Genomic DNA, 12,348 nt, shown 5'->3' with positions numbered 1-12,348 from the left:
GAAGAGCAGCGTCCAGTCTCACTGGCCCCATGTTGAGATTTACATCAGAGTGCAGGCGTATGGTTCCTGAGCTGCTTCCTGTCCTCTTCCTGTAACACCAGCAGTGATACGTGTTTTAGACGGTGTATCTGCATGTGTGGGAACAGTCTGAAGAAGCAGAAGAAGGGAAAAGTAATCATGTGTGACAGTCCTCGCTGGCTGCAGTGACACCGGAAGGATTTCCCTGAGAAGACGATGGAAAGTCTCTCTGTGGTCATTATAGTCCTCCCTCGCCCACCTCCTCCCTCCCTCACCTCTTCCCTCGCCCACCTCCTCCCTCCCTCACCTCCTCCCTCGCCCACCTCCTCCCTCGCCCACCCCCTCCCTCGCCCACCTCCTCCCTCCTCTCTCCCTATCTCCATCACTCCTCTCAGCTCCTCTTGTTTCCAGCGGCGTTGGCTCGGCCTGCTCTGCGGCGTTGTGCCCGGGACGCTGCCCAGTCTCTCAGCAGCAGCTCTGCATTTGCATAACTGTGTTTGTGAGCCATCGGTCTGCCAAGTCGACCTCCTCGTGTCACGGGCTCCCAATAAATAATCCTTTATTAGATTCTTACTTCGGGTGGTGGTGGTGGAGGAACTTCAGTTCTAAACTATTTCTGAGAAACGTGAAGGAAGACGGATCATGTGGTGATCTTATGCAAAGTGCAGCTCTGAGGTGTTGAGATTTGGGCGATTCGACATCCCAGCTGGAAAAACGATGATGCGTGTTTTTGATTTCTGACCCCATAAGGTTTCCATTTTACTTTTGATCAACAGCACACGTGTTATTTAAACATCACAGTCAAGACGAGTAATTCTTTGTTGAGGAATGTCTTCTGTTGAGAAGTGCTGTTGTTAATTGGCACAAAGAAAAAGAAGTTTTGATTTAGAATCTGGTGTCATTTTTTATTTCCTGTGTCACTCTGGATGAATAGTTCAGTTTAGGTTGTTTTGCAGTGACGACAGTGCGGCTGGTGAACATGTTCTCTGTAGGGCCATCTTATCAATGTCAGCAAACATCCCAGTATGATTTAATGCAAAACAAAATGTATCAAACACGCATTATTACTTGGCAGTTAAATATTTAATATGTATTCCAACACGAAAACAATCAGTAAATAACACTTATATAATATAATGTAACATGTTCATTTATTGAGATGCCGCTATGGACCTTGTGAGGTAAAGATCAGGAGAAGTAAACATGAAGTGTAATTATGAATACTGATGTTAAATTAAGCTATGATGAGTTTTCACTGTTAATTTAACATCTCTATTACATGTTGATGCCTCCATGACCAAGTTAAGCAGATGAGACTGAGGACAACTATGTAGAAGAAAAGATGTTCACTTTGTCTAATATGTAGCTTGACAGAGTTCTCATGTGTGTCCTGGTGTTCTCATGTTTCCTTACCTCCTCATCCCTCACTCCCTACCCTGGTGTTCTCATGTTTCCTTACCTCCTCATCCCTCACTCCCTACCCTGGTGTTCTCATGTTTCCTTACCTCCTCATCCCTCACTCCCTACCCTGGTGTTCTCATGTTTCCTTACCTCCTCATCCCTCACTCCCTACCCTGGTGTTCTCATGTTTCCTTACCTCCTCATCCCTCACTCCCTACCCTGGTGTTCTCATGTTTCCTTACCTCCTCATCCCTCACTCCCTACCCTGGTGTTCTCATGTTTCCTTACCTCCTCATCCCTCACTCCCTACCCTGGTGTTCTCATGTTTCCTTACCTCCTCATCCCTCACTCCCTAACTGTCCGTGCTGGATCCGTCCCCGTTGTTTTAAAAAGCTAAATAAATGATTAGCATGACGTCATGCAGCTAGCTAACCTGTCTGGTGTTCAGCTAGTACAGAAGCTTCATGTACTGCTTCCCTTTCCCGCGAGTCTGCTGTCTGATTGTGAGGTCAGGCTGATCTGATATCAGCTCTTTGGCTGCAGAATCTCCTCAAAGTTCTCCTCTCAAACGGGTCTTGGAGGAGGAGTGCTCGCCTGTAGAGACTTCTCCTGACGAGAACGCGCAGCGAGGGGGCCTGATCGTTCTTGCCCCAAGCTGAATCTATTTGAGGGCGCTGATTGGCTAAATTGTATGTCACTCATTTATATCTTGAATCAGCAATTGGCTAAACTGCTTCATAGACCCGCCTCTTTTGGGCCAAAACGATCAGGCCCCCCAAGCTGCGCGTTCTCAGAGTGTCATGCACACAGACAGAGAGCACGAGCAGGAAGGCATATATTTTGCGCAGATATCATATTTTACACACATTACTGGGTACATTCCATAGTTCAAAAACACAAATATTGAGAATTTGTATAATTTATGATTATTATAATTTTTTTTGTTTTTGTGTTGCTCATGGTGGGCCCATGCCCCATGACCCTCTATTGACCAGCCGCCACTGAGTGAAGATGAACGTGTGTGGAGGACAAGATAGAAGGAAAACCTTCACTGCAAACTTTGTAACCCTGCAGGTGTTCTTGTTATTTTGTCCACCCTGCTGTGGCAGTTAGACTGTTGATTGAAATGGGGTTTGGGGGGGGGGGGGGGGGGGGCTTTATGCACCATATTGTCCCATTATATAACTCACAGCAACTACAAGTAACAAGAACAATATGTGATGTTGGGGTGAACTGTCCCTTTAACAATGGAGTGAAACCGGCTCAATGTAACGGGGCTGAGGTCATGCTGGTTCGGGTCTCAGACGGATGGAAAGCTTCCCTGTAGGTCTGGAACGGTTTCAGGATGAATGAAGGTTTCTATCAGCTGTGACATCGTGACGCGTTGATGAGTTTGAACGGGTCAGTCTGTTGAACTCGGTCCTGAACGACATTTTATATTTTTCTCCATCGCGTTTCAAAAGATTTTACGCAACATTTATTCTGCTTTTGACTCCGGCCCAGAACTCCACGACGAGTCGGGCCAGCGAGCCAAATTCAGCCGCGTCTCTCTCCAAGCTGCAGGTGATTTGGGAGTCAGCGCAGAGAGAACTGTGCTCTGCGCACTCGGGCCAAGTTTCCTGCGTAAAATAAAGCGTATCCCACTGTTTCAGCGCTGCCTTCTCATCATCTTCCTCATTTTTCTCCCCCTTCGCAGACTCGGAGGCGAGTCCCGGCTCGGACGGAGAGGGTCTGGCCGAGAGGACGTCGTGCTCCTTCGGCTCACCTGCCGAACTGGCCCCCGTCGCCTGCGAGCCGTCGCCCTCGGCCTCCATGGAGGAGATCCAGGTGGAGCTGCAGTGCGCAGACCTCTGGAAGCGCTTCCATGACATCGGCACGGAGATGATCATCACCAAGGCGGGCAGGTAGGCCAGGCACACGCACACACTCGTTTGCTGGAAGTACCCCCAGGAGGTCTACGTGCAGCTCTGCGGCAGATTCTGGCGCACACAGACTGTGCGTAAAAGAGGCGAACTTTGACGCTTACAAAGTTTTTTTCTTTCTTTTTGTATTTGGTGAAGACAAACAGAAAATTGGGTTCCTTATAATTCCAATTAAGAGATTATTTAAAATATATCTATATTTATTATGGGGTAAGATTATTAAGACACACAAACGCATAGATTCAGCGCATGCGTAGACCGAAAATCTGAAGACGCACAAACACAAATGCGTAATTTTCACAGACACATTGAGTTAGCGTTGAACACACGCACGCACACACGCACGCGCGCACACACACCTCTGTGTTTGGCGGGTGTTAATGTGTTGCACATGCAGGCCTCTCTGTGTTGCGTTCAGGCCCTCGTGACGCGGAAGGTTCCGAACAACGAGAGCTGCTTCTCATTAATCTCCCTCGAACATGTTCCGTGTTTCTCTGTTCGGGCCAACAAGTCGAAACCAGAGCGCGCGCGCGCAAGTTGACCTGCGGAGTCTGCAGGAAAGGACCTTTTTGTTCAGCGCTCCTCTGCGCCACTAACACTTCCCCCCCCCCCCCCCCTCTGCTCACATCAATCCGCACGACACACATCAGCGTTAATGTTCAGCTTTAACAAGGTATGATCGCGTAACGCTTTTGGTTCTCAGGTGAAGTGAATAAACTCAGTGAGGTGAGAATATTCTTTACATTTACAACAGAAGTGAAATACTTCTGATCAAACGCTTCATTACTTTACTTTGTGTTTAACAACGAGGAAAATACCGTTCAGGGCACTTTATGAAATGCATTTTCAGGATATTCTTCTCAATTTTCTTTCCACCTCAAAGTGGTTAAGATGTTGCTAATAACGCGTTTTATGTTTGAAATATTTCTTCTTGCAAAATGGTTAAAACATAATGGTCGTGCATAAGTCTTATTAAAGGACGGGTTTATATGTCCAATATGTTTGAAACTAAATGAAACTTCAGAAGAGTTGTGTTTGTTCATAATGTTATTTTAAAACCAGACTTTTATTGTAATTTCCAACAGTCGCAGCTCCTCCTCTCACGTCTCACTTCTCGTGTCGTTACAGACTTGTCTGTTTTTTTGTGAATTGGGTTTAAATTGGTAATCAGCTCATAAATATGAATATAATTCCATTTGCGCCGAAACAAACATGAAGGTGGACACGACACGTCTTGGTGCGCGTTTCACGGCCTGCTCATAATAAGCTCGTAAATCTGAAGCAGCTAACGAGAGCAGCGCTGTGCTCTCATTAGCTGCTTCAGATTTACGAGCTTCAAATGAAACGGAGCGGAATTCAGCGTTTGAAGTGCAGAACGAGGAGAGAAATCGAAATGTCCCTCAGTCACGTGCAGCCTCTTCATGAAGCTGTATTTTGATAAATATATGATGTAAAAATACCTGCAGTTTAATTGGTGTGGCTATTTTAGTTTTCTTTACCTAAAAATATTTATTTCTCTGCACAAATGTTTGTTTTTATCAAAACTGTAATTATGAAAAGAAGGGAAACACTTGCTTCAATCAAATAATCTCAGTTTCAGCAGACGTCTCAGCTCAGGAATGCGAATGTTTACGTGATTTGGTTTTGTCTTGTTTGTTGTTTTGCTCTGAATGTGTTCAGGCTGCTTTACAACAGCTGCTGACTCCATCAGTCTGGTTTCTGTGATTTTCAGCACACTGCTCATTTATTTGTTCATTTACGTAAGCGATGGAGAGAGACGGATAAGTGTGGCTCACCTACATGTTGCCTTTTCTCCTTCAGGAGGATGTTTCCTGCCATGAGAGTAAAGGTCGCCGGTCTGGACCCTCATCAGCAGTATTACATCGCCATGGACATCGTGCCCGTGGACAACAAGAGATACAGGTACCTCATGAGTGGAAGTGAATGGCTGCGTCGGTGTCCTCATGAACAGTTTTACATCGTAAAACCTCACAAAATGATGTTTGCACATTTTTATTTACGCTCTTTTTTTTGTATTTTGCACACACAGAAGAGAAAAAGCAGCTTTCGGCCACTTTAGTTTGCAGGAATGTTAACAAACGCACAGCTGTACATAATGTGCACACGCACAGTCACATATCTGCATGAAAGGCACGATCGAGGCCCGGACTTGTGCCGAGGCCACAGCTGGAGCACACAACTGTATGTTCCTGGATGATTCTAAGATGTCGGTCCGAGCATTTTGAACCCGGTTGGATTTTTCGCTCATCTTTGTGCGGTTTTCTCGTGCCGTGTAAACAGGATCCGGACCGAACAAAAGATATCCATTGAGCAGATTTCTCGTAACTCCCAACGAGCGATGTTCCCGTCTTCTTCTTGGCAACACGCAGGAAGCAGTTACTCCAACCCCGCGTCAGTGAAGGGATGCGAGCGTGTGATTAAAGTGTGCATGTGCTGGAGGACGGTTTGCATGTACATGATGGACCTCTCTGGGTTTGTAATAAGACGGATATCCTGGCCCGCGCTACTCGAGCGCAGAGAGAGGAGATTGAAATGTATTCATCATCCTGTTTGCAGCCTCTGGCAGCAGAGCAGAGGCTGCAAACAGGACAACGCTCAACATTCACGTCTAATGACGGGAACGGGGGAAACGTGAGGCGGAGATGGAAAGAAAATGTGCGATGCTGCTCGTATACCTGCCGGCCGTTTCTTAAAGAGTGGCCTCTGTGGCTCAATATCATCTTTTCAGGTGTTTTGACAGAGTGAGATATGTGACGTTTACCTGCGTACTCAGTGATGCAGAAACCGGATGTGACTGTGTGATGAAGTGATGATGTGGCAAACAACCCAGAGCTGCCAGTTCCATCTGAAATGAGGAGGCCGTGTGTTTTGTGATGCTGTTTAGAATTGAAGCTTGAAATTCCTTTTTTTTTGTTGAGACTTCGCAAAATGAGCCTCTGAAGCAGCTTTTGGACACTTATGGAAGAGTGAAGCGGAAAGATGAACCTCATTCAGCGAAGTATTAATCTACAAGAACAAGGCTGGACATCGACTACATATTTTCAAATTCTGCAAAAAAAACAAAAGGAGTTCATGCCAATGCATGGTTTCAGCTGTCACGCGGCTGGAAGGGTCTCACACTTCACCATTTGTTCGCGTTATTAGTTTACCACATGATCTCTGTTCTCACATTAACTCAGTCCTTTTGTTGCCTGAACCCGACCAATCGCTTTGGCGTTGTGTGTTTCTGAGTGAACCATTTATGAAACATATTTTTGGTTCCAAAGCTTTGACATCCAACGTGTCCTGTGGTTTATAGAAACACACGATCCAAACATTTGTTGTGGCGACCGGGTCGTAGTGAGTCCCGTCTGTCGGCAGCCTGTGACGGCAGGTTATGTGTTCACTGCGTTCATCGCCACGCAGTCACACTTCTCTCTCACGTTCAGTAAAACACAACAAACAAAGGATGTCGTGCACGTGTGCAGCTGTCGGCGGCTGCACTGCATGAATCCATTTATTCACTTGTTGAAGATGTAAATCTCTAAAAACGGCTCATGAATATTAAATCGTAGTAATGTCCTCAAACAGCTGGCCGCTGTAGTTTTTTATCAAACTTCACTCAAACAGGTGTACACTGTGCATTTGTTGGGGACTATTTTCAGTGGCGGAATGATACATATTTGGTGCTCTATTGAGTATTTAAGACACCGGGACGCATCATGGGTAGTTTATGAAACTACCCATGTTCATCATGAGCTCAATGGCTCAGAGGAATAAGACGTGGGTTCTTTTGACAAGAAGAAAAATATAGAATATCACCAGAATTGTTCTGTTAAGTTCAAATGTAAAGTCAGAGAATTTATATCCGAAAAACCGGGACAGTAATTCACTTTGTAGGAGACGTAACATGAGGGACGTGTCTCTAACAACAGTGTTTTAAAGGCCTTCCTTTGCAGCTGAGCGCATTTAACACAAATAAAGTGTCCTCTGCCATGTGTGCATTTTCGTTACATTTCATGGCGTTCATCGCGTTCTGCCACCATGAACCAAGACACCACGGAGGACTCTTTAGAGGCCAGAAGATCTCATTAACGTGAATCGGGTTTTCTTCCTGCTGGGGGATCTACCGCAGTCCTTTGCAGGCTGAGCTGAGCTGCCACTGGTGTGTCTCATGGGACTGGGGGGAGTTTAGGGGTCTGGAAATAAGGTCTTTATTGGAATGGACTTGCTTTACTTGGGCTCCCTGCCCCTCTTTAGGAACATTGGTACCGCGCTCGTTAAAGCTCCATATATTACCGCTCTTTCATGTGGACAGTCGCTCGGTTTGCTCCGAGCTCTAAGCCGCTGAACGTGGGGGCCGCCTGGCTCCTCCAGCGCACACACACACACACACACACACACATACACACACACACACACATGCATTTGTGTGACTATACTTGTGAGGACATCATCATTAAATACATAGAGATCACTATCCCAACCCCAAACCCAAAGCTGAGCCTCAGTCTAACCTTACATCCTATAAACACTAATCCTGCTCTCCATGTCACGTATCTGTCTTTGTGTGAGGACATTTGGTCCTCATAAGAATCCAACACACACACACACACACACACACACACACACACATACTCACTCAAAGCTGTTGGTCTTCTCTTACAAACTCAGAACACACACACCAGTCAACCCTGAATGGTAATTCAATAGCAATATTTACTCTGTCAGTACAGTAATCCAATATACAGCCTCGGTTTGGAAAGTGTGTGTGTGTGTGTGTGTGTGTGTGTGTTTATGTGCATGCCGGCCCGTGTTAGCATGTGTGATGAGGTGAGAGCGCATTGTTGAGTGTGTGTTTGTCCCAGTGGGTGTGATTGTGTGTGTGTGTGGGAGAGAATGAGAGTGTGTATCACAGTTTGTGGTTTTGTCAGCTGTGTGGTTTTCGTGTTGGCTGAGAAGGGAAAGGCCCCCCCCCCCCCCCCCCCCCATCTGTCCAATAAGAGTGTCACATAAAGTCCAGTCTTTATTGATCGGGTGCCAGATGGCAGATTTATGAAAGATGAAAGCGGGGGGGGGGGGGGGGGGGGGGGCTAATCAGATTTCCAGTCCTGTTTGGGGCTAAAGTTTCCTCGTTCTTAACACTTTCCCTGCTACACCGAGAGAAACCCTAAACAGAGCTCCAAACAGGAAATTACACAAACGCCTGGCACCATTTGTGTGTACGTGTGTGTGTGCGTATGTGTGTGTGTGTGTGTGTGTGTGTGTGTTTAGGTCAAAAGTCAGAGCTGTGTGTGGAGGTGTGTGTTGGTGTTAGATAAAGTAAAAAACAAGCAGCTAGTTAAAGGTTCATTGCCCCACATGTCACCTATTAACTGATATTTTCAATGTGAGTCAGTGACTCGAGTCCAGACCTGTGTTGTGCTGCACATACTGACCAAAGCCTTTATGTCAGAAGAGGACGTAGTCATCACGACATCATTGGTTTGTGAACGGCCGTTTTGAAGCCTCGAGTTCGGTGATTTTGCCGACACACTCCTGGAATACGGCCGTTTCAATGTTGTTGTTTTTTGGCAACAGATAAACAGGAAGTGACCATATCTGGAGTGAGCAGGAGCGACGTAGAGACGCCGTGTACGTCTCTGGTAGAGACCTGTCAATCACCGTGTAGCCCCGCCCTAAAGCATCCCCTGCTTTATGGTCTGTGTGACTCTAAATGGACCATAATGTACGAAATGAACATCATGCTGTATTGAAGAAGACTTGAAACACTTCCTAGAAGTTTCATTTTCAGTCAAACTAAATGTTCAAAGTCACATTGAGCTCACTTTACGCCCCTGATGCGTTTAAATATGTGAAGATGTGAGCTGTTTTGTTTGTGCTTGAATAATATTCTTATATTTATATATATATGTGTGTGTGTGTGTGTGTGTGTGCGTGTGACGGGGTGGTGCAGCCCCTTCGAGGCAATAACAAAAGGACCAAATGAGAGTTTTGTCGATGTTTCAGGAGTGAGTGATGAGTTTGGCAGAGACGCTGCAGATAAAACACTTTGGACAGAACTAAAGGCAAACAGCTGTGCTTCACACTCGCTCTCCTCCACTTATTCTCAACCTCGCTCTGCCGCTCCTCCTGTCCTCCACCTTCTCTTTCATCCGTCCTCTCTTGATGACTTTCTTTTCCTTGCTGCCCTTTTTTCTGTCCATGCATTTCTTTGCTACTTCCTTTCCTTACACTCCTCTGCCCTCCTTTCCTTTCCTTTCTGTTCCCTTTGTCTTTGTCTTTTCAAACAATGCCTCCAGTGTTGGCTGCTGGTCTGTCGACTTGTTTTCAGTCAAAATTCCGCGTCTTTCTTCTCTCTCCCTGCTGTTTAACGGGTGGGACGCAGCGAGTCGACGCCCAAAACTCACACACAACATCATCAAAATGTTATTGCTTTGCTGAATTGAAAGTATGCGGCGGAGTGTGTGACTGCATATGGAATACTTTATGTTGCTCTTTGTAGAAATGTCAAGCACAATGAAGAAACAACACATGGGTCCTTAAAGCCCGTGTTGTGGCAATGTGGCCGACTGTTTGGAGCCAAACAGCCTCGAGAAGAAACCGTTGAACCCTGAAGCGACCTCGAGACTCCGATGAGCCTCAGGAACAGGGAAGAGACGAGCAGGATATTAATCCTGCAGATTGTTCTGATCTTCTGCCCAATAACAACATTCTCAGAGTATATATCCAATAACGTTGCTGGAGGAGGACGTTTGCGTTCACACTTTAAGTGAAATGTGAAATAATGTAGTCATTCATTCATGTTTCATCCACCCTTCATTAATATGGTTGACAAAACTTTGACTGTAAAATTGTAAACGACCAAATGTAGTCGAGGTGTAATCATTTAATGTGCAGGTTACAAATACTGAACATCTGCTTCTTCTGTTGCCGTCTTTAAAATAAAAGTCGAGTGTTTCTTTTCTCTTTCTGAATTCTTCTTCGGTGGTGCTTTTAAGTCCCGCCTTTCTGGTCTTCCAGGTGTGCGTCTGTGTTAAGTTTCCCCTCCCGTCTTGTCTTCCAGGTACGTGTACCACAGCTCCAAGTGGATGGTGGCGGGAAACGCCGACTCCCCGGTGCCTCCGCGGGCTTACATCCACCCGGACTCTCTGTCCTCGGGGGACACCTGGATGAGGCAGGTGGTCAGCTTCGACAAGCTCAAACTCACCAACAACGAGCTGGATGACCAGGGACACGTAAGAGACCTCGTCTCCTTATCTGCACCGCTGGATGTTTTCACTGAACATTTGTTACGGCATCTTTGTGTTTGTATATGACTCCATTTAGATATTTAGAGCATCTTTAGAGACCTCCATATTAATGAGAGATATGCTAATTCTTCCCACGCTGGGAGCGATATTGAGTTGCACATTTCTGTTGTTTGTTTTGCACATAAACAGCAATAAGATAACTTTCTTTATTTCATCTTCAGAGCTGACTTTTCCTCTGCACGTGTTGCTCGCTTGTGCACATTTAATTCTGATATTTCTCACGTGAGCGTTTTTGTAACTAAACGGTTTCGTTAAAGGCATTAATGATTGGATTTGATTTGTAGGACGCTCCAGCAGCCACACCGCCGAGCTAAACGTTAAGTCCGACCACAATCCGCCTGATTTACTGCCTCGCCTGCAGCCAGTCAGTAACAGAGGTGGCGAGCTGAAGTCAGTCTCTGATTGGTTCTTGGCTGCTCTGGATGTGTCATGTGGTTATAGGTGAATATTTAACTCTAATGCATCAAGTTAAGGCCAGAATTTGCTGGATTTACTGCCGTCCTCGTGTGTAATCAGCGAGTGGGCAGCGAGCTAAAGTCAGTCCCTTATTGGCGCTTATGGCTGTTCTGGAGTTAGAAATCGGTTTCATGGGAAAAAGGGGCAATATCAGGTGGAAGAAAGTGTATTAGCTTTTGATTATTAACTTTGGTCGGTCCGTTATGATTAAACCGGCAATAAAGCTCAGAAAATACTTTTCTTCCGAACTATTTTTTAAAGGTAACGAGCGGAGACACGAGCGGGACGCGTCTTGTCTCTCAGGGTGTGAACGTCCAGAGGATTTTCAAAGAGTGTTGAAAAAGCGCGTCGCTGAATGAAAACATCGGCTCTTCAGCCTGATTGTGTTTGAGCGGCGGTCAGCTGTCCTCCAGCCGCCCTCCGAGTCTTCTGTAGTTCAGAGTCGACATCAGCTCAGGCTCCTCAGGGCCCTGAGTGAAATCTCTATTCCTAAAACATGACTGTGGTTCAACCTCCATCATGAACCGATTCGCTGTTTCTCCTCTAACGTCTGCAACGGCGTAAAGAGCACCGACGGGAAACATTTGGAAGTATTTCCTCCCTTTCTTGTAAAACCACAGCCTGACGACATCCATTTTCTGTTTGTTGGTGAACACAATTTTTGCACAACATCTGCTGAGCGTGTGAGGAGAAGGACTCCGCAGCTCCGCCCACGCAGTTTGATTGACAGGTGACTTCTGGGCAGATGGAGGCGAACATGCTGAGGGAGATGATTAGCATGAATGGTGTGTATCCAGCAGCCTCCCATCATACTGTGATCTGAGGTCTGGAACATGAAGTAGAGTTTCTGGGACTCTGCCCCCCCACAGCCCTGTTTGAAATGACCCCCTCTGCTCGCAGCAGAGCTGAGGGACCTCTCGGCTCTGAGAAGGTTTTTCTCGCTCTCAGATTAATCAGGAGCAGACCGAGGCCCCGAGGCGAGGCTGAGGCCGACACCGTCTGACGCCGCCGCTCCGCTGTGAAGTAATCCTCGGCCCTCCGGCGAGCGTCGTCGCAGTGAGAACTCGGTTTCCGCTTCGCGTCACGTGGCTCTGATGGAGCAGTGGAGCTAATTGTTGCAGAAATATACAGAAAGACTTTGAGAGCGTGGAATTACAGGCTGAGACTTTAAGTTGTGCAGAGTTGATAAAGGCTCGTGTAGATTTGTACCTCTTAATGTCTGAAGACCAAAATCACTT

At 46.3% G+C, this 12,348-nt stretch overlaps 1 protein-coding gene across 1 annotated transcript in view; it reads left to right on the top strand.

Moving 5' to 3' along the window:
- tbx15 (T-box transcription factor 15) overlaps positions 1-12,348 on the top strand; it is a 35,842-nt gene that overhangs the window by 13,355 nt on the left and 10,139 nt on the right. Inside the window, exons 2-4 of the mRNA XM_079277595.1 lie at positions 3,116-3,323; positions 5,163-5,264; positions 10,408-10,579. Coding sequence (XP_079133721.1) covers positions 3,116-3,323; positions 5,163-5,264; positions 10,408-10,579 — 482 coding nt within the window. The remainder of the gene's footprint in view (positions 1-3,115; positions 3,324-5,162; positions 5,265-10,407; positions 10,580-12,348) is intronic.

This window comes from Melanostigma gelatinosum (assembly GCF_949748355.1).
Source record: "Melanostigma gelatinosum genome assembly, chromosome: 10".
Classification (NCBI taxonomy): domain Eukaryota; kingdom Metazoa; phylum Chordata; class Actinopteri; order Perciformes; family Zoarcidae; genus Melanostigma; species Melanostigma gelatinosum.
The sequence above is the reverse complement of the archived record's forward strand: the minus strand, read 5'-3'. Positions and strand labels throughout refer to the sequence as shown.